Source organism: Battus philenor, unplaced genomic scaffold (genome assembly GCF_028537555.1).
Source record: "Battus philenor isolate CCGP_79_NKW_IND1 unplaced genomic scaffold, ilBatPhil1.0.hap1 SCAF_26, whole genome shotgun sequence".
Lineage (NCBI taxonomy): Eukaryota > Metazoa > Arthropoda > Insecta > Lepidoptera > Papilionidae > Battus > Battus philenor.
The window spans coordinates 2360321-2388034 of record NW_027181689.1 but is presented as its reverse complement, the minus strand read 5'-3'; the positions used below and the strand labels follow the sequence as shown (position 1 = coordinate 2388034).

Genomic DNA, 27714 nt, shown 5'->3' with positions numbered 1-27714 from the left:
ATTTAAATGGCTTCGGAACGAAAGGATTAAACTCGTGTCGAACCCATTTACGAAATGTCCTCCTTAATAATTAAACTGCCCTGTGTGGTGTGGGCCCTACGTTGGGAAATACTGCTAGAGATAAATTCATGAGAAACCGACGTTTAAAATAGGCTTAATATATATATGACATACTATCAATTGTAGATTCGCGTGTGCGTCGCAGGCTACTTCCTTGTGTCCAATTACGACGACGTGATTGATCAATTAGTATCTTGGTATGTCAGAATAATTAACAAAAAAAGTTTTCATGATTTATTTTAAAATAAGAATTTAGGTGTATAAAATACATTCATAAAGAGAACGTTTTAATTTGATTTAATAGAATCAGGCGTTGCGGAAGTCCATCCTAAGTAAGAAAAGGACCAACAAGGACAGTATAACTAAGGAGTCTCTGTGTTTGGCACTAATCGGTGTAACATAACTCTTGAAGATGTCCCGTGGAGGGGTGAAACACTGTGTTGAGTGGTTTAACGGTGGCAGTTGTGTAATTCGCATTGTTTGCCGCATGCGCATTTATCAGCGGGTTGGCGGGCGGTGCACTTTGTTGCACGACTAACTAATCTAACCGTCATAGGCCAGCGGTAAAGGGTTTTTTTATGATCCACATTTTTGGAGGACCTCTTATTCCACCCCTATTAATGTGGGAACAGGGATTTTTCCTAGTTTAAATTTTTCACTCTATTATTTTTATTCTCTGCGGTAAAGGGTTGTGGCTTGCGATTGTAGGTCCCGTGTTCGATTCCCTTGATACGGTCTTATATAATTAACACACTGTGTATTAACTATGTGGTATTGCCACTGCTCACAAATGAGTTTCCAGATGACGGGCAACAGCGCCCTCTACGTACCACAATACCACACAGTGATCGCCAACATGATTGTAAGTAGGTGTAAAAAGGCTTTAAAACTTTTTGTTGACAAATGAGTTATATGAACTTATGAACGAGAATATATGAACATACACTTTAAAGCTTTTACATCTATAACGAATCACTATTTATATGACATAATAATTATTTAAAAATAATTGCCCTTCACGGTAGAAACTCCTTTGAAGCAACCGAGGTCGAGTACCACAAAACTTCTATTGATTTCATGTCGCGTGTTCCTATTCAATTACAATCCATTCATTCTTGAAGAACTGAACCGCCTTGAAGTGGCGCGTAGGTGCGAGGCGTACGATCATTCGTATCTAGTATTAAATTAGAATACCAATTGGTGCGAAAGGGAGAGAAGACATGTAAAGAGAAACATCATTTTGACTTCAAAACCGTATGATGTTTTCTTGGAAGAGAATTTAAAATAAATGTTTCTAGTAATTTTAACAATGTATTTAAGTTTTAAAAATTATAAGAATTTCGATTGATCTAAGAGTTTTTAGTTATTTATCTATTGATTTACAATTATACCTTAAATCAAGTTGAACCTAAATCGGGTTACAGAAATGATAGCTGGAAGCTAAAGCTAGAATTTTAATTAAAAAAATCTACCTCATCTACTTTTAATTTGTTTATGTCGAATATTGTAGTAAAATTAAATACATCATAAGACAATTAAATTTTTTTTCTTGAGCTAAATTATTGGCAGTATGATCTATTTTTTCTATAGTATGCAGGATAGAGCAGGGTCACGGTAACATGAAAGTAAGAAAAAGAAAGAGTATAGATTTGTGATAAACAAAACAGAGATGAAGAAAGAACATCACCGTGTGCATAAAGTTTGAATGTAAATAATTTTACAAAGCTGTTCTAAATATTTTTGATTTATTTGAAATATCCATGTCAGCCGCTCTGTCCTTTCATCCTATATCGGCTTTACTTTGATTTATGGGACATGCTTTACAATATAGTGCATTATTTATTTACCTATATTTTGAGATATTTTTAAATTGTGGTTCTAACGATAGTAATTTCGAGTTAAGAAAATAATGACTCATTGTTGTCCTTTAAACTCGACCTCTGATCAATAGATGAGGTCCATGTGAACACGGCTTTCTAATTTACTCTGATCTAATTTATCTAGTGGAGTTGCTAAAGTAATCGATTTCGATGAATCACTATTTTTGTACACTAATACTCTAGTCGTGTCTGCTCAAGAGGTAGTTAGAGATTGGACAAACTGTCTAGCTTCGTAAGTCCAACATCGAGAAAGAGATCACTCGCCGCAACTCTGATAGGAACTCGGGAAGATCCGAAACATCTTCTACTCCAAACTACCGCAATTTCTATAGACAAAGGTCTTTGACCGTTTTACCAGTGATGTCATACAGACTCGATTCGTAGTCTCTTACGACGGGTCTCAAAAGAAGGCACAAGGTCATGAGATCGAATCAGAAATGAGGAGATCAGCAGGGAAACCTTGGTCACCGACGTAGCTCGAAGAATTGCTCGTCTGAAAAGACAGTGGGCAAGTCATATCGCTCGTTCAACCGTTGGTAGCCGGGGTCGAAAGGTTCTCCAGGCGACCACGATTCGACAGACGCAGCGTAGATAGGCTTCCCAGTAGGTGCATCGAGAACATATTTAAGGTCGCAGGAAGTCGCTGGAGGGAGGCAACGCGAGACCAGTAATGTAGTGGTAATTTTTGGGCGAGGCTTGTAGTGGTCGTCTACCAGATGAAAAGAAGAATCACGATTGTCCTAACACAGGTTAAATTATCCTACATTTTACAGACAACGGAAATTATGTAAAAAGGCAGACAGTGGTTAATACCAAAAACTTGACACTGATTTTTTAAAATAATGTATGTCATGTGTCTTTAAAATCACTGCCATTGAAAGAATTTAATACAACATATAAGTGTATATGCGCGGTTCTATAACATGCGCGCGCACAATTTAGCGGCGGATCTAATAAACCTTATCGTTGCTAAAACCACGTATCTATTCTCGGCGCTCAACCTTCGAGCGAATCTGGAGCGGCGTGCGCTGTGGACGCTCTCGTTCGGAATAATATATTTTTTTTCTCAGAATTCCCGGCTATTTATTTTAACTCCAACGACTCAGATGGATGAGCGTTTAAAAATATCGTTCATTCTTCTCGATTTGTACTTGATGTCACACAATTGATATACCTACGTGTAAGCAAGCATTTTTTTGTCACCTTGTTTTTGGGTATACGTTAATTTTCGTAAGCTGACAATCGAAGTATTGAGAAGAAAATGGAACTAAATTGATAAATGCGTCTTTAGAAATATATATTAAATTAATTTTGTCTTATTAAAAAAAAATTTTTGAATCAAATGTCAAATCTTTAACAGCTAAGGTTAGGTGGTTTAAATTTCAGTAGTTTATTTCTACGAAAAAAGTATTTTTTAAGTGTTTACCTTACGATTCATTGAATTTTTTCTCTCCAAAATATATAAGCGAAGACTTAGAGTTTAGCGCTTTCAGCCACATGTACTGTCTCTGATTATACTATCTGATTCTCTCCCATAGATTTCCCAATAAGACTGGTAAGATACATCCTCCATCATACATACCTCCATCTAGCGTACCTTGCGTAGCCTTCCCACGCTGCAGTTGCTGGCTACTGCCACTTAAACCTGCCAATCCACTGAACTAATCATTTCTGATTCGATCTCACAGAGAAATCCCGAGCATACCATACATACATACATTAAAATAGTATTAACTATTTTAATAATGTAATATTAATACCACTTTGCTCCCTCTTTCTCGGTCACGTGTATTGGTAATTTGCACCTTTCGAATTACCAATACCTTAAGGGCTATAAGCTTGTTTACGAAATGTCCGTAGGCTGCGACCAGCGGCGACCGGTCGTTGTTTGTGGGCGGGCGGCATTTCGCAAACATCTCGCCCACCATCACGCCCGAGTAACTTTACCAAAAATGTCAACTGTAAAATCAGTTCCATCGGAATGATTTTATAAAGTTTTATGTATACAATTATAATTTTTATTTTATTTATTTAATAACGTAGGCTTACAGTTGTAACAATTATACTGTTCACATGCGTTCACTCCGTATTATTGGCCACTACGGACGCTTCGGAATTCAAATTAGAACGCCGATTTGAATTTGGACTTCATCAGTGTTGCCATTATGTTCGGGATAAAATTGTAAATAAAAAACTATTGTAAATATGTCTTTTTTCCTCCCATTAAAGAAGGAATAAACACGTGCACGGATGATATACGATGTATGTATTTAGTAAAAAGTAGACAATATAAACACGTGACATATGTTAAGGAAATTTGAGCCAGATTGAATCAGTTTGTCAATTTAGAGAATGTAAAGAATAAGCGAAAACGTTATGAGTGGGAGTCTAGAAACATCATTAAACATACAACTAAATATAGTTCTGTTAAAATAGCATATTTCTGAAGAGCTTATGGTTACATAGAACAATAGCAGCCTACAGAACTCAGCGGATTGCAAATTGTAGCCGTGACGTTAAGGTTTTGGATTGGAGACGAAGGTAAATAGGGTACCATGTTGCAGGCGGCTTCCAACCGGACGTATTTGAAGTCCAAGGGTCCTTTGGTCAACAGAGAATGACCCGCATCTGAAATTGTTATGATGATACAGAAAGAGTAAGAATGCCTAAAAGTAAATAGTCCTCTACCCGCTTCTAGAAGTTAATTAACATCCGATCAATCCCTCATACAGGTGAGATTTCGTCCAATACTTAGCAGATTTCTACTTGGTAAAGGGAGAATTCCTACAAAATTTCAAGTCTCTAAGACTAACGATTCCAGAGATATCGTGATGAATCAGTACATAATTGGAAATTTTATAAATATATAGTTTGATGGAAATATAAACTATTCTATTTTATTTTGTTCATCGAATCAATAATATTCGTTTCAACAGTGTATTTTACGATAGAATTATTCATAAACAAACCTATAAACTGCAACGACCTTGTCTGACACTTGCCTGTAGTAATGTCCACACACCTACGCGTACAGAAAACTACAAGTTTTGCCGTTTCATATCACATCTACGCTCTATGATATCACCCGTATCACACTGTCATAAGGTTGAAATTAGTAGTAGTTGAATATTTTTTGATAGAGAACGGTATGGAGGTGTGTACTCATAACAAATGTCATAAGGGGTCCGAACGGAATACAGAGGCGGTTAAAGATCAGTACAGAGTTAACTAAGTGTTGCCAATTCGATGTCATCGTAATTGAGTTGAAATTACCATTTAATAAGCGTACAAGTAATAAAAGGCCTTGTATGTGTTTTTCATTTTATACGAAACGCTGTCTGTCATACAACTTTTTTGTACATTTTATCCAAAAATTAATGATTTCAGATAAAATATGTAAGGTATTGTTAATATAGTAATAAAAAGCATTATTAATTCGGATTACCTAAATATTAGAAATAATTATTGATTTCTACCTGTTTCAAATTTTAAACAAAGCAACCGTAAACTTTACAGAAGTTAAGTAAGTTAAGCCTGTGATATACCGATGTAACATTTCAGAGTAATCATTTTATACAGAGTGATTGCAAATCAAAGCCTTTTGCTGACACATTAGGTATATATTATTTTTTTTTAAAAATCTCCAAAGCTTTTACAGCCTTTTTTATTATGTAGCATCCTATTTTTTGGAGGCATCGCGTACATCTTAGCTAGACAGGAACAATTTTGACTAAATAATTTTCTCACTTCCTTTTTATTTGCTTATTCTTTATTCCTTTAGGTTATCTCGTGTTCCTATTTATTACTAAAGCATTTATTTCTGTAATTGATCACCCTGTTATTGATAATCTGTTTTTTTTTTTTTTTTTTAATTATGTCGCCATCTGAGCCTCTTCCGCCCAATGGCAGTCTTTTTATGGAAGGTACAATTTTTGACATTTTTGTTTACTTATTAATCATATAATTAATTACTTATTATAACAACTGTTTACACATGCCTATTTAGTACAGTTTATATATGTATGTGTATATATATATATATATATATTAACTATTTATTTGTCTTATTTTAACATTACTTGGCCGGTCCTTTACGCCTAGGCCTTATTTATTTTCTCTCTCTTTACCTGGATGCTTCGAGCTGCCGTTTCTTGGTAGACCTTCAAAAACTATATTTTCTATAAAGGCGTGGAAATGCGTCCTAAACACCCCATCGGAGAGAGGATAATCTTTGGTTTAATTTAAAGGGGGAGGGGTCTAGACACCGAATTTCGGGAGCGGATAGCCATGCATGTAGATGTTTACATCCTTTGAAATTTAGGTTATAATTATATTATTGAAGGCAAGGCATACCAAAACGAAGTGACAAGCTGAGATAAAGCTAAGCGATCCGTTGTTTAAACTTGACCCTATTTACGCCGTATTTAGCCGACAACGTAACCCGGTTGACCTTATGAAGTCACTGCACATGTGTACTTGAATTAAATTTAACAACAAATTGTGGATACGCCGTTTATTTTACACACGGGCGACGTTCAACTGCTTTTTTTTTCATTCTTGCCAACTGGTTTTTTTTTCATTCTTGCCCACCGCTATTGGGGCAATAATTTTTTCAGTTCTCTTTTTATTTTACAGTTTCTTTTCTATTCTTTCGCTCTTTAACATTTGCTCTATTACATTTTTCATTTATCGTTATTCCTTTTATTCAACACCTTCCATCCTATCCTCAATAACTACAGTCTAGGTCTGTTTTGTTGATACAAGTTTTATCTTCAGTTTCTTTCATTTAGTATTTTATTTACATTATGTCTTATTTCCTTATTTTAATATTTATTCACATTTATATTATTATTGATAATTATTATTTATTATAAGCCGACCGTTTTATCCTAAGTTTTATTGCTTTCTATTATATTTTCTACGATCCTCCTACAGAATAAGTTCAACTGCTTAAAAAATATTACCAGTAATTCACACGTGTTCACTGTGAAAAATGTTTCATTCATTTATTTTTTTCTATTGCAATGCGATAAGACAGTTACTTTTATGGACATGTCTACAGGGACAGATAATAAAAAAAAATATTTTTAATATGTAGTTATTCCAATTTTGAAAGAAATATTTTTGAATGCATGTACCATACCTTTGTTATCAACAAATGACCTATACATTCACCTTTTTAAAGTCATTACACCTATTTCCAATCATCCTGTACATGAATTATTTCTATTACGTATTTATTTATGTTAATATATTTAAGTAGCTGTCCAAAGCCTGTTTTGCGGACTTATTGAACACCTTCTTCTTCTTACAGTTCCAATTGCAAAAAATCCGTTCTTAGCTAATATCTATTCGGTGAAAGAAATATTCCTAGCAAATTTCATTTTTCTAATCCTTGTGGTTCCAAAGGTTCCTTATGATATATATATATATATATATATATATAATCTTTAAAAAAAGTATGTATATATATATATGTATATATATATATATATACTTTTTTAAAAGATTTTACACATATTACTAATCACCCATCACATTTAACACATTTACACTCTTGTAGTTTTTAAAGTTTTGTGTACAATTAAAAGAATTAATTTCTCGAATTTACATAATCTCACTGTATAAAAAGCCATTTCGAAAATACAGATCAGTCAGAGAGAAAGAATGTATGCGTCACTAACATAAGCATAGTGCAGCTTGAAGGATGTCGCTTTCTAATTTTCGATAGTAGGATATATTTGTTTATTTACACGATGTATTCATTCAGCGTTTTTGTGTGGTAATTTATATAATTCACAGACATTACAGATTTACTTGTTTTTAAACGGTTTTATTTAGTTCGACCCGTACGGAATTTGTTTGGGTCAAAATTAGAAATTGAAATTTAAGCACCTTCCCGTTGTCAGATTGATCTAAAATTTGGTACACACATTTAATTTAGATGACAATACAATATAATACAATCAATAACATTATAAACCTAAGATGGTCGCCAATACAAAATGGCGGATTAAAGTTTTTTTACCGATTTTATATATATACATTTGCTGCTTTAAGAATATAGTGGTCGCCTCGTTCCATTCTTCTCATGATGTACACAAATGATACTTAAAAAATTAACAAAGTTACTGTAATAAGAGAAGTTTTCACCTTATAAAAATTACTAAATATGTATCCGTACATTCTAAAGTTTATATATACTCGAAGTCATATTGTGCTGGTTAGTGTGAACATAACTTTCTATTTTAATATGATCTATTTTTAATTATCGAACTTATACAAGACAACACGCTTTATACAGGTCGATTCCTACGGTTACTATTGGAATGGGGAAGGCATAGTCTAGTCGTGGACTTGGTAGATAGGAAAGTCTGAATTGATAGAAAATTTAATGAAGTTGAATTTCACAATAAGATCGATCAGACGGGTTTTATTGACCAAAAAACGTCGCTTATTGATGAAAATATGTCAAAATTTCCCTGTGACTGTTCAAATAAATAAATAAAAACACTAGATAAATATTTACAACGCACCAAGGACGTATAAAATTATACAATGTACACATACACATAACGAACAATCATTATAAAGCACAGCATGTGAATAGCATGAATTATTCAGTTTAGCAATTATAGAAAGACATCTGTCTCAATGATAACCGCTGTATGACATCAGACGTGGCACGCTCCTGACATTTATCGTCCGACGCAGATGCTGCTAACATTTTATTCAGATTTTTCTCGATGTTTTTTATGTGTACACTTTTTAATTGTGTTATTTATTCTTATCAATATCTTCATTAGTATAATAATTTATATATCGGTTTGTTTTGCCTGCTAGTGGATTGTTAGCCTATCCACACCGCGTCTATCAACTCATGGTCGCCACTCGAGAAACTTCGGACTCAACGGCCATCGGTTGAACGATTGATGTGCCTAATCATCTGCCACCTCAGACATATAATTCTTCGAGTTACGTCGGTGATCTCGATTCTTCCTCTCTTCTCATTTCTGATTCGATCTCACAGCAAAACTCCGAGTCTGACCCTCTCCCTTACGTACGAAAAGGACCAATATTTAGCCACTTCCGCACATGCAGTGGTAGTCGTGCAAAAAAGTGCACTGCCCGCCAGCCCACTTACAAATGGGCATGCGGCAAACAATGCGAACTACACAACTGCCACCGTCAAATCACTCAACACGTGTTTCACCCCTCCACGGGGCATCTTCAGGAGTTATGTTACACCGATTAGTGCCAAACACAGAGTCAATCAATGGCACGATCAAGGATGGACTTCCGCAAGGTAACGCCTGATTCTATTAACCCTCTCCATTACTTTCTAAGTAACCTTGGGCCATTCGTCCATCACTTCCACGCCATTGATCCGCAAGTTGTCACTGATGACATACCTTGGTCAAAGGTCTTCGTCGTCAGAAACTGCGATATTTTGGACGATAAGATATTTCGGAGCTTCTTGAACGCTGGCCATCCAAATTGGATACGAAACCGGTCATCGTGCTGATCTCCGGGGAAAGCCTGTGCCTTATAGTGAGCGTTTATCGGCTGACATGATGAATCAATTTATAGAGCTTCACGGCTGACTGATCTGATGTTTGAGATTCCTCACCATCATTGTCTACAAAATAGTTTGAAGCAACTGAATATTCAAAGCGCATCATCAGGCTGCGGCCTTATGGTCGCCAAGTTGTCACCGTTTCACCTGGTTATGTGACCAAAAAACTAATAAATTCGATTTGTGCATATATTGAAAAGGCGAGGGGACACTCAGTATCGACAATTCCTTTCATAATTTCATTATTGACAATATTTAGCAGGTCTTAGCATGATACGACTACGTCTTCCCCTATTTGATGTCCGTACCAGTTACCTGCAGTGGTTTGCTCAGCTCGTAGCCGTGCGCCAGTGTGCGCGATGCTATAAATAGCGCCACGGCCACGCTCGAGATTTCGCTAACAAGAGCTTCGCTCCATTCCGGTTTCGTAACCGCGGATTTCTGTTACGATTGTATGACATCACATCTTTACGATCATACTTGAAAGATTACAAAATTTTCATATATTTATTTATCGTTTTTGATTCGTCAATATGACAATTACACATAAATGTTACCACAATTATAGATATAAAAACAAAAATAAAATGATGGTAATCAGGAGATTACCTGCGCCACTTTGACAGACTTATTTATTTATTCATTTAAACACAACCAAATATATCTGATAATTATTTAATAAGGTGAATGTATAGTCCATTTGCTATCAGATAATGTATTGTAGGATTGATGAAATTGATTTTAATTAAGTTTAATTAATATACAGGATGTTCGGTTATAAGTGTGAAAGTTATAAGGGATGATAGTATAACTCATTTGGTGTCGATTAATGTTTTCAGAGCTAATAAATAACACAGTAATAATATAGTAAAAAAAGGGTTTAAAAATTCAGATTAGTACATATTATTCTTGTCAAGTTATTTTATATTCACGTTAAGTTAAAGCAAGCTGAGTAATCGAGCGATGAAAGAAGTAATTGTGATAATTGAATGGATGTTAATTGCACCAGGCGCCTTCGATATCTATAGAGTGAACACGTCACGTTTCGAAGAAACTGTATAAGAAAGGGAAGTAATATTTCATTCCAGAGATTACGTCACATTGCTAAGAAACGCATCTGATTTTTAAACGGATATGCTACGGTCACATATAGAACTACCCACATTTAGAATTACCCCCATAATCAAGTAGACGTGCTTACAATATTTTAATTTGCGATGTCAGGTTTAATTTCATATTTGACGATACCATGAATATCTTCTCTTTATTCTGAATAGTTGAACACGTTGTTAGCCGTGCAAAGCTGATACAACTTCTTGTAAGTCAAGGTTTCAATTATGTAGCTCTCTTGCTTGGGCGTGTCGTATCACGTAGGTGACTTGTTTAGCTGGTCACCCTGGTTTCGAAAGCGCTGGATGCTGGCAGCGGATGACCGGTCATAGTGGCGATCTTTGCGGAGGTCTTAGTCTTTGCAGCGGGCGTCTATTAGCTGTTATGACGATAATAGCAATGAGTTATATTCACGTAATTGGAACGTCTGACCACCGCGGCTTTGCACTGGAACGACTTGCCGATTCACAATCTGCAAACATTAACAGGTTTCAGTATTAAAAAATCATTACTAAAAATTTAAAAGGCTGTAGAGAAATGTTATTCATCTTATAGCCCGGAGATGACACGCTGACATATGTATCTGATATACAAAATTCTCGTGTCACGGTGTGCGTGATTGAACTCCTCCGAAACGGCTCGACCGATTTTCGTGAATCTTAGCGTGCATATCGGTCAGGGCGGAAAATCGGACAACATCTATTTTTCATCCTCCTAAATGTTAAAGGCCACCCCTAATTTTTTTTAAATTTTTAGACAACATTTTTTGTTATTATTTTTTTTTGATACAGCATACAAAAATACATACAACTCTAAATTTTCACCCCTCTACGATCATCCCTTATTTTTTATTTGTTAATTAAAAACTAATTTACAAAACAACGTTTGCGGGATCAGCTGGTGTATTACATGACCTATGGTTATGTGTTTATAATAAATATATAGTATAGGACACTATGTTTAGTTTAATTTTTTAAATAATTATTAAAATAATTTCAGTGACTCCTTCCAGCTGGATCTTTAGAAGATCAGTGTTGTCATTAGCGTCTTGTGTTAAATGCGACACGTTTCATCCTTACACCATAATCGGGGCGACAGAACAGACAGAACAGAATTGTTTATTGCACACTAGTATCAAATTACGTTTATAAAAAAATAAATATTTACTTATAAACATAGATATGTTTATTAGATTAGAGCAAAATCTTTCAACCTATAATTGCAAATATAAATGGTATAAATACTACTTTAAGTTTTGATAGAATTTTATTTTGCTGTAATCTCGCTTACAATTTCTATTGTACTTATTTTATATCATAAATTTAATTGCGTTTCTAGAAACAGAGGCTTTGTACATGCGTATGTGAATTACACGCGTCGTGTAAAGTATTCTTTGTTATAATATAACTTATCACCGAGATGAAACTATTTTATAACAAAACGACTTATCGTTCATATTTGGTATTCATGCCACGATACATTCGACTAATAATAAGAGTATTGAATACCGGTTGTTGAACCCACATGAGAACGAAAGTAAAATTGTACAACGCGTACGTTAATGACGATCTTTGTTCCAAACCCTCGGTTTAATTGTCGCGTGGAAGCGAGAGAGATGCAACTTTGTGTACGTGGGAAAGAGAGGGGTGGGTGTGCAAAAATAAACGAAAACTCTAAACGAATCGCAGCGATGATGTCATGTTGGACGTGAATAGAGGTCAAGGTACGTTGGTCGTAGAGATAAAACGAAGAAAAATATGTATGATCGCGTACAAAAGCGCTTAAATCAAAATATGTACTTTGTTTTGCTATATAAAGGCCCAAACGACAATAATTTAGGGTCTCTTACGGTAGACCGTTTAGTTTAGATCTCTATTCTTCGGCAGATCCTGATGGATTCCTCACGCGCAGTCTTATTCGACGTAGAGGGCTGTGGCATATTTCTATGAGACCGTTATGGTCCAGAAGGAGGCAGCCGAAAAGTATATACAGAAATCAGATATACGCTACCATATATTAAAATAGCAGTGTCGGGTGTTTTGTGTGGGGACTAGAAACTCCCACCACTCTGATTCCGAGTCACAATGGTTTCTTACCCGAGCAAAAAATAACCAGCATGAGAATTTTAATGGGAAGGAATCTTACATAACCCTATTTTTCCTAAGGGAATCAACGGTAATCAGTCAATAAAACTACTATGTGTCACATTGACTTGACACATACTATGTGTCAAGGTGACAAGCGTAGACGTGATGCCGTACCAATAGTTTTTTCCTTACGTTTTTAAAATATAAATATACTTATTACAAATTCTTCCTTAAACCATTGCAACTGCTTTTCTCACGTGGCGTAATAACTGTCTTCGTATCGCATTTTTTATTTATTAAAATAAAAGTATGTTGTGCGCGATTGTACATATCGACCACAAGCAGTAAATTATGAAGGCGGGCGGATTAGCTCCGTTCGTGTATTTATTTTATTTGAGCTTCGCGTCTGCGTTTAGTTTTGATACTTCGCTGCAATTCGCTAAGCTGCGTTTTTATCACCGAATATAAAAAAATCTCTGAACTTACAAGACAGACAACTATATAACTTATAATAGACTTTATTAGACATTTATTCACTTGGTGTTCTTATATGTGTGTTATTACCAGCTGACTTCGTGGCCCAATCCTAGTAATCTTTAACATGCTAAAAATATTCTAAGCTAATTTTTTTTTATGGTCCCCGCTGTTGGGGACCTCTCGTTCCCCTATCTCGTGTGGGACAGGGACTTTGCTAAGTTTTATGCCTAAAGTTCAGAAATAAGTGTTTTTAGTGAAAGTTCACGTCCTTCTTCAACTCTTTTTTAATTGACCTCAACTCGGTAAAAAAAAGTTCTTACTAAATTGCATGTTTAGTCCTTTGGTTTCAGAGATATCGTGACAAGTCAATTTAATGGACCCTATAGTGCATATATGTTGATATTATATACGTTGTCGAACATAGTAAGTGGTTAAGAATTGCAACTTAGTATACCAGTATGTTGATGGTTCGATTCTCATAAGTTTTTTATTTTTACGGGAAGTCAGTGTAGCCTTATTGGTATTTTCAAATACTGCAGGTGTGAGACGGTAGAGCGCAGAAGGTGTTTAGCTTAAACCTATCTTTATAAAGGCTAGGTTGTTCTTTCTTCTCCTTAACCATTTCTCTTTCCATGTTCTCCATACTAGGAGTCCCTTCTGGTAGAAGGGACTTATTATATATTCTTAATTTTTGGCAACGTGGCTGACCCATTCCTGTTTGAGTCATGCCACCCTTAGATCGATTTACACTTTTTTTCATATATAGGTCGAAGAGGCGTGTCGATCTCTACCAGACAACCTTTGGATAGAGATGAGAGACATGAAGGAGAGGGAAGTTCAGGGTGTACATACAAATACATGCTTTACTGTCTACAGTAACATACATATATACTTATATAAGTATAAACATATCTATGCAGATATCCGTGACTTAGGTCTGTTTCTGTTTCTACTCCTTCCCCTTCATTGCTTTTTGTTTTTTACCCTCAGTTCCCTTATGTCTTCTTTAGTGATCTAAGTTTATATTTTGTATTGGACTGTTTCTGTATTATACTTCGGTGCAGTGTAGCAAGATATATATGTATATTTGCAATTTTTTAATATGATTGTGAAAAGCAAAAGTTTGATATTGTCTCTTTATAGAAAAATATCTAAAGGAAAAAATAGCTAAAAACAAATTACAAAGGCAGAAGGGCATATTAACTAATCAAGCAAAGGTCAGACTTGTATGACGTCATTTAGTAAATGTCCCAATGTGTTATGGTCAAAGTTAAACATATTTAGTTCATTTAAACTCGCACATTTAACCTACTAGATATTGCTGGCAAAAACAATGAACAAAACTGAAAGTATGTTATACGTAATATTACTAAGATTTACAATTGAAGACTTGGAACTTAATTAATGCACAAAGTATGAATTAAGATTTATGTTGTTCTATTCTTTAGCTATTCGTATCTAAAAGTCTTAACAAAAGGTTTAGTGCAGGTAGAAGGAATGTTAACTGTGTACTGATGTCGTAAATACGTACGTCTTGTTGTCCGATGGATGAAACGAGATAGGGGAATTATTTTGTGTAATGAAGCGGACGATGCATCGGCTAAAGTGCTACCGAAACTACTGTACCTCGCCTTAGGAATAGACGCGACGAGGGGGGAGTATCGTTCGCCTCGTTTCAACAGTCCTGTCAATGATCGCGGTGGTTGCGCTCCTGCTCTTTTTCCGTGGCCGCCACCTGAACCCGATTTTCTAAGACCCATTACGGTCTATTTATATAGCATAACATATGGTACGGATTCCGGTGTTTACGGAAGAATTTCTAAATATAAACAACTGGAGGTAAGGGCTTCCAGGTGTCATTGGCTTAGATAGTCGTAACGTATTTACTCTAATTAAAGGTTACACAGGATGATTAAACATCGCTTTAGATAATCTGTGTACTCACAGCAAGAAACCTCATTATTTTAGCAGTAATTTCACTTTATTATCGATTACATCAAGCAAGCGCCCACGCGTGCCAGTAGTGACGTAAACGCTGCCGAGCACACACCCGCCAACGCACGCCCCAAGCCTTTATTGGAAAGGAATTCATCTGATGAGTTTTATAGATAATCTGTCTATGCATCTTGATAACACAGCATTCAATTCACGAGAGAACATTTATCAGATTATTTTTAATAATGACTGCCACAAAATTACTATCCTTCATTTATATTTCTTAGCGAGTGAAAGGGACGGACAATCAAAATAGACACGAAAATTCAAAATCAATGTAAAGATGCGTTTACATGCAATCATTTTTAAAAGTGCGCAAATAAAAAATTGTGTCATTTCAACTTGTATTCTACTTGGTTCACGAAGAATGCTTCCAACTAAACAAATTATATGCTTTCATCAATATTATTTTGTAGGTATTGATTTATATATCATGCTTTACTGTAAACGAAATATGAAAACCACTTTTTCTTACTTTTTTACTATTTTCGTATAAATTTCCAACATTTATTATTTAAAGTTATTTATTTATCAACCCTATATGTACCGATATTTTTCCTTTTATAATCGCATGTAGCATAAATTTCCTTCAAAGCCTTAACGACACTAATATGAGGCTTCGCTATCATTGAACCCATTTGTATACAGAACGAAGGCACTTCTCGATACGTAAAGCATAATATGGAATAATCGAGTTTTGAAAACTCGATATATCTTTAAAGTTATAATGCTACCTTACAAAGAGGTGCAAGTAAGATTGTTAACGAACGCATAAGGATACAATGTAACTTATGGAGGCCATATTTGATATAAAATATTATCTTTACAGTATCTGTTTAAGTGGTTTAATCTTCCTTGTGTGATTGTTAACATATAAAGTAGTCGAAGTGAACAGAGAGGTTGTAAATAATCGTATTTTATCTAAGTTGATAGTAAGTATTAGGGGGACCGGAAAATAATATCGCTTTCTTAAGTTAAATTCACACGACTACATTTTCATCCAGTTTTTATTTCTTATTAACAATATTCACCTTCGTTATCAACAACCTTTTGCCATCTAGTACACAAATCAATGCCGGAGCGGTAAAAATCGATCGATTTTTCTATAAAATATGTCGACAGAAATAACTACTTTTCTGTCCCCCTAATATATTGTTACCGAAACCGCTGTACCGCTCCTTTGATATGCTAGAAGACGGGGAAAGTATCTACCGCTCTGTTCGGTCAGTACAACATTTCTACATAATCTAGGCGATTTAAACACATATCTACTTACTATTTAGTTCACAATCTTCATTTCATTTTAGTCATATGACGTCCTCCACTGGGCAATAGCTTTTCAAAGATTCCCAATAGGATCCATTGGAAGTGGCCTGACTTTAGACTCTAGAGCCTTTTTTGTTATATTTTTAATACAGGCTATGTTATCCATCTAGTATATAATATTTGAATAAATTATATGAGTTGTTTTGATGATGTTATAATTGTATTTAATGAATGTGACTTCCGCTGTACTGCATGGTGATAAGGTTGAAAATGTCAATCGATTAATTGTGTGAATAATTACCAACAGGTTGCAAAGCTATTTTTACATAGATTACGTAATACGCTCATTCATATATGCTAGTTGATAACATAAGCAATTTGCAACTCGACATGGACTGTAGAATGGTTAGTTATTTTTTTTAATCTAGGGTTTATTTATCTATTCATTTTAAACTTCTGCAGCAGAAAATTTACATAAGTACAAAAAATTAAAGTCAAAGTTTCATGCATGATTTAAAAATGTAAAACAATATTCATAATTGATATAGCCCAGGTGATTAAAAAGTTGAAGTAGCAAAGAGCAGGTTACATAGACAGAACATTTGGTAGCTGGGGGTTAAAGACCACGGAGACAAGCGCAGCTTAGGACATCCATCAAAAATTGGACAGCTTGTGGGCCTTTGAAGGCTAGACAGAGCTATTCTTATTATCAAGCCGTAAGAACCTTTGTAGTTAAAGTTTGCATATATATATAGAACGCTCAATAGAAACAATACTCGAATTTACTTATAAAACTTTACTTCACAACAACTGTCATCTGGCAAAATGTACCGGACGTCATTAGATTTTTAAATATTGCCACTAACAGTTAACACTCATTTATACAGATATACAGAACTTTTATTGATCGTCAACTTTTTATCTATTTTATTTTTGACTCTACTCTGTTTCGCAAGGTGATAAGACAAAATAATCAGACGACATCACTGCCAAGGATTCTTGTTATTGAAATAAGCCTTTTCCGTTAATTTATTTTTAATATGCGCTTTGGATTTACTAATAGTTCAATAATGTTTTGCGGAATTTCTTTTTGAAAAATTCGGAATGTTTTGAGGAAAGTATAAAAACTGATTCAGTTTATTACAAACGAATAAGACACTTTTTGTAGTCGAAACTTTGGTACAGCCAGTTTTTAACGGTGCCTTGTAACACTATGGACGTCCGTATTTTTTTTAGAATCTAGAATCAAATTGAGGTCTCTTATTATGACATTTTACTACTTAAGTTAGAGCTACATGAATTCTTAACTTATTTTGATCAGTGAAGAGCCCACAACAAACTCAGTTTGGGTTTTTGAGATTAGCTTCACAACGATCATTAAAACAAACGATGCACGCTTTCAACTATAAAAAGAAAGTCGGCGGAGTGTTAAAATATCTTGTTAACCAACTTGACACTAATTAATCATCTTTAATTATACTAATGAGGTGTCAGATACAGTCGGCCGCTCCACTCGGAATTCCTCACGCCCGTATGCAAACATACGTTGATATATATTTGTATTTCGTATATGTAATATGTGAATTGCATTTTAAAAGATATGTTATTATGTCGCAACTCTGTACAGTTGGCGCTAGTTACTCATAAATTTATAAAAGGACTGCGCGATAGAAACGACATTAGTAACACATTTCGTGCCGCGGCAATTTTTGGAGATTTTCCATTCAGGCAACGTGGGGCGTATACGACTCACGCTTTAAAAATTAAAATAGTCCTTTAGACTCACACTGAAAATTAAAAATGTCGTTTAAGATGGATGCTTTACAGTTTTTCAATACTGCAAAGCTATAATTAGCGGGGAAAAAGTTACAAATTTTAATATGCATTACGTAGGTGATAGGTAGGTGATCACCGCACCCCCTGCAGACACTCGCAACACTGCAAGCGCAAACCACTTAGCATCATCAGCAACCACTGCACCTGCAATACTTTACACAGGTCGTCGCATTCTACATAACAAAACAAAACATCACCCACCACGCCACAACACCCGTTTTTAGTGAGCGGCCGCCCGCTCCCTTACCGCGAACAGCGTGGGCGAACCGTGGTTGGATCCGGATCCCTCTTCGGCTCGCCTGTGGTCCACGCTGCCGTCCTAACCTGCAAGCACACTCCAGCAACACACCCCGTCAAAGCTCTACCGCGAAGAGCCTTAACAACGTGCGAGCGTCCCCGTGCAACTGGTAGGCGCCTCCCCAGCTTTTAGTTTCTAGTTTTAAATCTAGTGCACGGACCCTTCCGCTCCGTGAACTCAGTACCGATGAAGCTGTAAAAGCCTTAGGGCTAACAGCATTAACATCTTCAGAAACAATAGAACAATAAAGGTAGATGAAGTTATCTATATTGGACCCTACAATTCATTTTTTAAGAATTCTTTGCTTTTCAATGAGAACTGCAAATGGCCTGAACGAAAATTGCGGCAGGAGTCATATATGCCCCACATAGCATCAAATGTGATCAAGAAGACTCGAAAACGACATGACGTATATATGTCGGAGAAATAGTTTCTGCATTATTTTTTTTAAAAACATGTCAGTGTTAAATTTGATTTTCAATACACAGTTTCAACAAATGTTTTAATGATTGACTAACAGCGTAACAAAGGTTTGAGAGATATGAACGCTGTGGCAGTTCAAGCGACAATTCTTCTTCTATGCTGTCAGCTACTCTTTATTTATACTTACCAACAAGACTTAAATACTTGTCCACCCTCAATAATAACTTTTTAACTCTAAAAAATATGTCTTGTTAAAATCTACCTTTAAGTACTGTTCGCGCAGGAAGTACTTATCACTTACCACGGAGGGGCGCGGGAGTCTGGGGGGGGGGGGCAATCGCCAGCCTTCATAACATGCATCAACTAGATTTCGAACAGAACGACTTAGCGGGTGTAGTTGTACAAATTATTTATTCATTAAGTTTATAATATACGTGTAATAAAAAAGAAGAATAAACCAGTCATTCAAACTGCCCGAGAAAGAATTCCAAAGAAGACGAAACTTTACCAAGTAATATATATGGATTTGGCAGCTCATACATACTGCATTTCCATTTGATGTGTTTGAAGTTGTGCTGCTTGTCGATTTAGGCTTCGTGCATCTTCACGTAAACTGAGTTCGCAAAGCAGTTACATCGAAGACCTACGCATGTATAGTCCATACCCGTGTCAGGGGCGGCTCTAGCTCGTGTAGCACCCGTGTGCAATGAAACCCTGGTGCCCCCTAAATCTGAGCCCCTCCTCCCCTTTCCGCGGCTATAACTAATAACTTTGCCGTCGTACCAAGAAAGTTTTTTTTATATTCACACAATCTATTTTATAAGTAGGTGTAGCTTACAGTATGGTATTAGAAGTGAAATAAGGTTTATTTCGAGTTGAAAGAAAGTGTTAGAAAAAGAAGCCACCCATAGGGCGCTCACGTTTGATAACTACCGCCACCGCGCTGGCTGGCCGCTTCTTCTGTCATATCATTGTTGTACCATGATAGTCGAAGACGTTGGTCTTGGCTGTCTCAGGGGGCGGCACCCGTGTGCATTGCACACCCTGCACTATAGGTTAAGCCGCCCCTGACCCGTGTAGGTGTATAGTGTAGTGAATGAGGTGTAGTGTAAGTTATGGGAAGCGAGGATTACTCGGCGGTCAGGAGCGACACGGGGTCCCCTGACCGCCCTCGTTTGAACGTTGGCCAGGCTGCCGTGTCATGAGTTAAGTGAGATGAATGTTCGATGCATCGTGCCTCACTGTGGCTCATACAAATTGCTCTTTCATGATGACAAACAAAATAATTTCCCAATTTGTACTTTGAATTAATTAATCGACACTGTCTATATATTTTGAAGTCGACGGTTTTAAATATTTGTCTCGTGTTTATTGATCTGTTACTACCTTGAATTAGCAATTCAATACTTTTGATTATACGGGCATATGCCTCAATTATTTCTTAATGGCTTCGTTATATATAAACATTCTTTTGATACAATTCCTAAATTATATGTTTATTTTATATCGTTATCGCTGAAGTTAATACAAGTATTTTTCGCCTTGAGAAAATTAACATACAAAAGTGCGAGTGACGCACCTTTTATGAATATTTACGAACCGGATATTGAGTCAATCGAAACATTTGTTGGGTTATACTGTTGATATATTTGTATGTAGTAAATACATATCAGTGAACTACAAAGTGGTTGACGCGTCGAAGATATAGCCCCCACTAGATGCACAGGCAACATACAGTCGCTGGTTGCTGGCAACTCAAGACTATACTCGTGGCGATTTTCGGGAGTTGCCTTACAGAGGGCGTCTATCGGCTGAAAAGAAAAGGAAGAGAGTGAAGTGGTGCATTGCGATCACGGATCGTATATGCAATCGTACACACCCACTTTTAACTGTAACAGGAATTAGCAAAGCGAGCATTTTTGGATCATTGGCAACAGTGCGAAACACAAAACATTTAGAACATAGATTCGCAACCTTTTATAGTCTATATATATCTGCCTGTCTTTTAGTAATTAATAATAATAAATTTTAATTTCTATATCTTATTTATTAAATAAATATTTATTTTCTATATCTTTCCCTATTAGTACTTTTAAGATGGTCGAATAAAATGTTTTTTCATGAAAATTATACATACCTTTTGTACCGGTATCGTTCATAAAATAGCTCCGGCGCTTACTAGGGGTGGCACTGATCATGTTGGGTGCATATTACTCGGAGAAGTTAGTTTTAAACATAACAAAAAATTGTAATGAAACACTTCTAAAACCAAAAAAAATATATGTGAAGGCTCTTATATATAAATGTCACTCATATGGCACTTTATTTAATGTTTCCTTTGAAAAGTGGTTCGTTGTCTTAAAAAAAATCTAGAACAAGGTTTTTCCCCGTTTTAACGCACTAACTTCATGAGGTCGCGAAATAAAATTGGGTTAATTTACATCACATATACACATTAATTACACATACTTATGTACACATATAAATTATATATATATATACATATACACAAACTGACTCACGTCTGCTTCCGAACTTAATAAACATCCCGTCAACCATCTTGCATGTTGAATTTCTTGAATTACGAAAGAAGAAGTTAAAAGAAGTTAAAAGTGAATTTCTAAGCATTATAGTTCCAGAAAAAACGTGATGAATGAGCACATATGTAGAAGTATTTCTACGAGTATAATCTAATAATAACATTTTCGTACTATTGTGATCCCAACAAATGGATGTAAGACCTCAGCGGCTTGGGCTGGTACATCATAAGTGGGAACTTATGATGTACCAGCCCAAGTCGGGGCTCCCATGGGAATCTTGGAGCTAAGTTATGTAAACATAGTTTAGGCTAAGTGTCTTCTGTACCCTCGCTAACCTGTAAATGCCAAAAAAGCAACAGAGTAGATTCATAAAAAGATCCACTTATTTGTTATCTCTGTACCATACACGTTTAACTGATAGAGAAAGCCTAACGGGCAATATGTCCGTTAATATTCATGTTTATAAATATAAAATAATTTACAAAACAAGGTTTTATATAAAGCGCACTTTTACGGTATACACCGGCCATGACACATTACCAGGGGGCCACTTCCAGATTTGGCGGGCGAGGACTGCAGCTGTTTAAACAACTTACTCCACACTTCGCACGCCCACACAGATGCCTTCACGCACACATCAACATATTGTGTATATATTTTTAAATATATTATTTAAGCGCGTTGGTGTCTGTTAAAAATGTTGTTAGGGGATTGCGATTCGGGATCGAAGTAAATTAACACACCACACATAGATAGATGCGCCATAGGTGGCGATCTTTGAGGAAGTCATGGGCCTTGCGGTGGGCGTTATAGGCTGGTATTATGGAAAACGCATAAAGCCTCTGATTGATAAGTTAAAGTTGCAGTGGGCAGCCACTTAGCGCAGAACTGATAAGGGGGCGGTTAAGGTTCTGAAGACCACGGACCATGAACCATCAGTCTCGCAGAGTCCAGCTGTGGACACTCTATAGCTGAAGTGATGATTATTGAAGTACAGCGCTGGTTTTTGTTAAATAGACTTTACTCCTTGTAGTCCACAGGGAGACAGCTGACTATACTCACTAACACAAATCGGTTGTACAGTACACTCTGTACTGTACAACCGATTGTAAAAACACTTTGAATTACCACGTAATATATTAAAGATTTTTTAAACAAACACTTCTATACAGTGTAAAATATTATTTACTAATATTAAAGCTTAGTAATTAATTGCTGTAACTTTTACACACGTAAAGGATATTTATAAAAGTGATCGTAAAAATAATAAACATGATGATTTTGTGTGCTCTTTCAGAAGTGTATTTTTTATGGCCACCTTCTTTGGACCTCTCGTTCCCCCTAGGGGGTTCGGTCAGGGACATATTTTCAGTTATAATGTTTTTTCATTTATATCTTAATTTACAATTTTCCTCTTCCTTCACAGAATCTTCCGTTCTGTCCCTTTCCATGCGACTGCCGTCGGTGTCTTACCCTCCTCTTGGTGGGAGAATTCCACGATAAACTGACCAGACGTGTGTGTTAGTCTCCACGACAGTGTTTTACGACCCATATCTTTTCTTTAAGTCGAGCCTGTTTCAAAAACATTACAAGCCTGAAACTGACATCCTATAAGCGGCGGAATCCGCTATCCTACGCAAATTGCGTGGGAGGTGCGTTGCAACACTTGCACTGGTTTAGATCATTACATGTTCACCGTGTACTTATATTCAGGGCTGCAACTGCCATAATTAATATGCCTGCTGCAGCCCTGAATTTATTTATTAATGTCATAGATTTATAAAATAAAATAAATGTACAACTCAAATCATCAATATCATCATCACTTCAGCTGTGGGACGTCCTTAACTACATCATTTGTTCACCTTATGGGTGGACGCAGGTTTCACTCCAGAATCATAAGGTCTCAACAGCTATCTGTTTTGCATCCTTTATTTATTACTAAATTCAAATTCAAAGTCACTTTATTCAAACAGGCACTTATATGCGCTTTTAAACCGTCGATTATTTCAACATTATAAGCAGTAAGCTAACACCGGCTCTAAACGCTGATCTTTTAAGAAAAAACTCAACAGTTGCTCTTTTAAATGTAATTTAACAATTATAATATCGATCATGTAAATAAGTTAACTAACCAACTTCCTCACATTTCAATGAGCTACAAAATAATATATAATAATATACTCTTAATTTGTTATTTAAAACTAAGAAACTGAAGGTCTAAGATATCTTGTAGAACTTTAATATATATGCGAACGCCCAGACTCATGAGGGTTTTGTCAACATTTTGAATATGGAATTTAGGCGTTACGTACTTATTATTATTTGTTTCATCAAGTGTCTGTCATTATTTTTCATTAAGATTTAAAGTAATGACACATAAATAATATGTTATTAAAAATCATTAAACAACACTAGCTGGCGATCCTGGAGAACATGGTTTGTTAGGGCATCTTCTCGAATCTGAACGTTTATGGAAACATCGTAGCTTTGTCAAAAAAAAATAGTTATTTGCACATTAAAAAAAAATAACCACGCGTAAACCAATCATCAAACTGTATGTAATTGGAAATCCAACGAATAAATAATAGTGAAATCACTTAATCCAATAGAAACTGTAAAAAGCGATCACATATGATATGCATACAATTGATTTGTGATTTAAAATATCCCATTTGCAGCATTGTATTGGTAGAACGATCTCATTATTATTTTTATAAATTAAATGCGTTAGTACAACCCTAATAAGTCTCATTCCTGACGGCGCCTGGAGATTCCAATCAAATTCCGCATATCTAATATTATCAAAGTATAATAAATTCTATTTCTATACAGTTAAAGTCCAAAATTACAAAATGTGTCTGATCGCGGACTTACAGGCGCCAGTAATCTGCATTATCTTTTAGAGTTCATAGTGGTTACTGGTGGAAACCAGTCCGTTTTAATAAAGCAAAACTTCACGCCTTAGATTCTAGATTGTGCGATATGGGCAACCCATATAGATACATGTGTACTGATGCTTGCTCAGGTTACATAGGTTTCAGTCTATATTTATTTATTTAAACACTTCTTTTACAATGTACAACAGCGAACTTAATCTAGAAGTCATTTTGTACAGTTTAAACACTTAGGTGTGAGGTAAATAAAGCTCCACATCCTTGAACGTATCATATCTTCATCATATCACGTAACAATCGCATTTTATATAGAGAATTCGCTTCGATTGCGATCGCGCGTTGTTCACTCGTCCAATGCGAAATTGTGACTAAAAAACTCGCATGATAACAAAGCCAACGCTGCATCTCCCCCCTCCCCTTTTTAACGGTTATAGAAAATTTTGAATTTAAATTTTCGAACTCTGCCACCGGACTCACTGTATAATGTACCAGTGTAATTATAAATTAATAATGGATGGACAAATAAGTAAATATTTATTTGCACAAGTGTGCAAATAATTCACATATAAAACATGATGTACGTAAGGCTATATAGACTTCATCAGACATGAATATTTGTCCTTTTTATATCTAGATCTTAATGCATATGATTACAAAGAATGTCAATTGCCGGAGAGCATAATAGTATGGCATAAAAATCTGAAGTCATCTTGAGAAAAGCAGCGATCGAAATAGACATTAATATGGTACGTCATCGATGAGCGTCGTCCGCACAGACTAAAGGAATGTTTGAAAAATAAAGACATACATTTTTGAATAATATTTGAGCTTGTATTATTCTTATATTAGTACATATTCAAACTTTTTAAGAGCGTCTGAAGACGATGTGGATACAAGCCGTTTCCAACCAGTCCTGTTTGACATCTAAGAGTTGGTCAATGCCCAGCAGTGGGCGATATATAGCTGAAATAATGATGACGATATTAATTATAGTTAAAAAAATTGTTATAGATTTAATCATATTTTTGACAGTATTTAAGGATCGACTGCATATAAGTTTTTGTATTGATTAATATAACAGTACATCGGTTAGTAAAATGTTGTATTATTTGTTGCAGGTAGTTTAATAAAATCAAGATGACGACGAAATCGTACAGCAAGCACAAGGAGTATAAAGAGATCTCCACCAGAGGCGCCGTGCCTTATACCGACGAACAATTCGGTGAGAAAATCAACTTTGTGAAGATCTTATCACATACCAATTTTCAAACGATCATCTGATTTTTTACGTTGATTACATATACCTAAAATCTATAGTGGTTTGCGAACTACTTAGTAACTGTTCAAGCTACATGGTTGTAAAACGTGATGCCTGTGCTCGTAAAACAGGCGAAATCGCTATTTTCAAAAGTCCAGTTCACTATCAAGGAAATGTTTTATTTGTATAATTTTGCTTGTCAGTGGACATATATATATATATATATATGCGTATTCAGTAGGTCTGAGAATCGGCTTCTATCTATTTTCTATACCCCTAAGTGATAAAGGTTGTTCACACTTAAAAAAATATATATTTTTTTAACGAAATTTTTTGTTTTCATTTTTTTATGATACAGCATACAAGAATACATTCAACCATAAATTTTCACCCCTCTACGATCAACCCCTATTTTTTAATTGTAAATTAAAATATCAATTTTTTTTGCAAAACTACGTTTGCGGGATCAGCTAGTATATATATATTGTTAATTCATATTGTAATTTATATATTATACTATTTAATTGGCGAGCAGTGGTTGCCAAGCGGTAGAGGAGTAATAATAGGTTGTCAAATATCTCCCTTCCGCCTTTTTGTCTTTTGAATTTCGCGGCTATGTACAAAGCGCTACAGAGCTCGTATCTGGCAATATTATACATAATTTGAAAGGTCTTGACATAACCTACAAAACGACGCCATGCATGATTAGTTTGGATATTGCGTTCAACAGTTATAGACGTGTAAACATGGAGTTCACTAACGCCGAAATTCGCGCTATTTTAAAGTTTTCCTTCGTTAAAGGCAAATCCGCTAGAGAAACTTTCCGTGAGATAAATGGTGTTTTGGGGGATGGTACTCTATCACTTCGAACCGCGGAGGAATGGTTTCGACGATTCAGAGCCGGCGAAAACGACACCATGGATAAGCCAGCCGGCGGAAGACCTGTGACGACAAATACCGATCAAATCATGGACTACATCGAGTTAGACCGGCATGTGGCATCTCGTGACATCGCCCAGGAGATGGGAGTTAGTCACCAAACCATTTTAAACCATCTGCAGAAGGCTGGATACAAAAAAAAGCTTGATGTTTGGGTGCCGCATGATTTGACGCAAAAAAACCTTCTGGACCGAATCGACGCCTGCGATATGCTGCTGAAACGGAACGAACTCGACCCATTATTGAAGCGGATGGTGACTGGCGACGAAAAATGGATCACATACGACAATATCAAGCGAAAACGGTCGTGGTCGAAGGCCGGTGAATCGTCCCAAACAGTGGCCAAGCCGGGATTGACGGCCAGGAAGGTTTTGCTGTGTGTTTGGTGGGATTGGAAGGGAATCATCCTCTATGAGCTGCTCCCATATGGCCCGACGCTTAATTTTACCATCTACTGCGAACAACTGGACCGCTTGAAGCAGGCGATCGACCAGAAGCGTCCAGAATTGGCCAACAGGAAGGGTGTAGTGTTCCACCAGGACAACGCCAGACCACACACTTCGTTGATGACTCGTCAGAAGCTACGGGAGCTCGGATGGGAGGTTTTATCACATCAACCATATAGCCCGGACATAGCGCCAAGTGATTACCACCTGTTCCTGTCCATGGCGAACGCCCTTGGTGGTGTAAAGTTGAACTCAAAAGAGGTTTGTGAAAAGTGGCTGTCCGAGTTCTTCGCAAATAAGGGGAAGAAGCTTCTACGAGGGAGGTATTATGAAGTTGCCGTCTAGATGGAAACAGATTATCGAACAAAACGGCGCATATTTGAACTAAATCCGATCACTGTAACACTTTTTATAAAGCATTGAATAAAGAGCAAAAAAGCGGAAGGGAAATATTTGACAACCTGTTACTTGCGATAGTAGGTCGCGGGTTCATTTCCTGGGATACAATTTTATATAATTCACATATTGTTCATTAATCATATAAGATTGCTAACGCTTACAAACAAAGTTTCCGGAGTATTGGCAGCAGCGTTCTCAACGTACCATAACACCACACTGCAATCGAC

At 36.1% G+C, this 27714-nt stretch overlaps 1 protein-coding gene across 1 annotated transcript in view; it reads left to right on the top strand.

Moving 5' to 3' along the window:
• Positions 1 to 27714, top strand: part of LOC137925203 (uncharacterized) — a 57894-nt gene that overhangs the window by 15976 nt on the left and 14204 nt on the right. Inside the window, exon 2 of the mRNA XM_068768607.1 lies at positions 25564 to 25667. Within this exon, the coding sequence (XP_068624708.1) occupies positions 25583 to 25667 (85 nt within the window). The 5' untranslated portion in view covers positions 25564 to 25582. The remainder of the gene's footprint in view (positions 1 to 25563; positions 25668 to 27714) is intronic.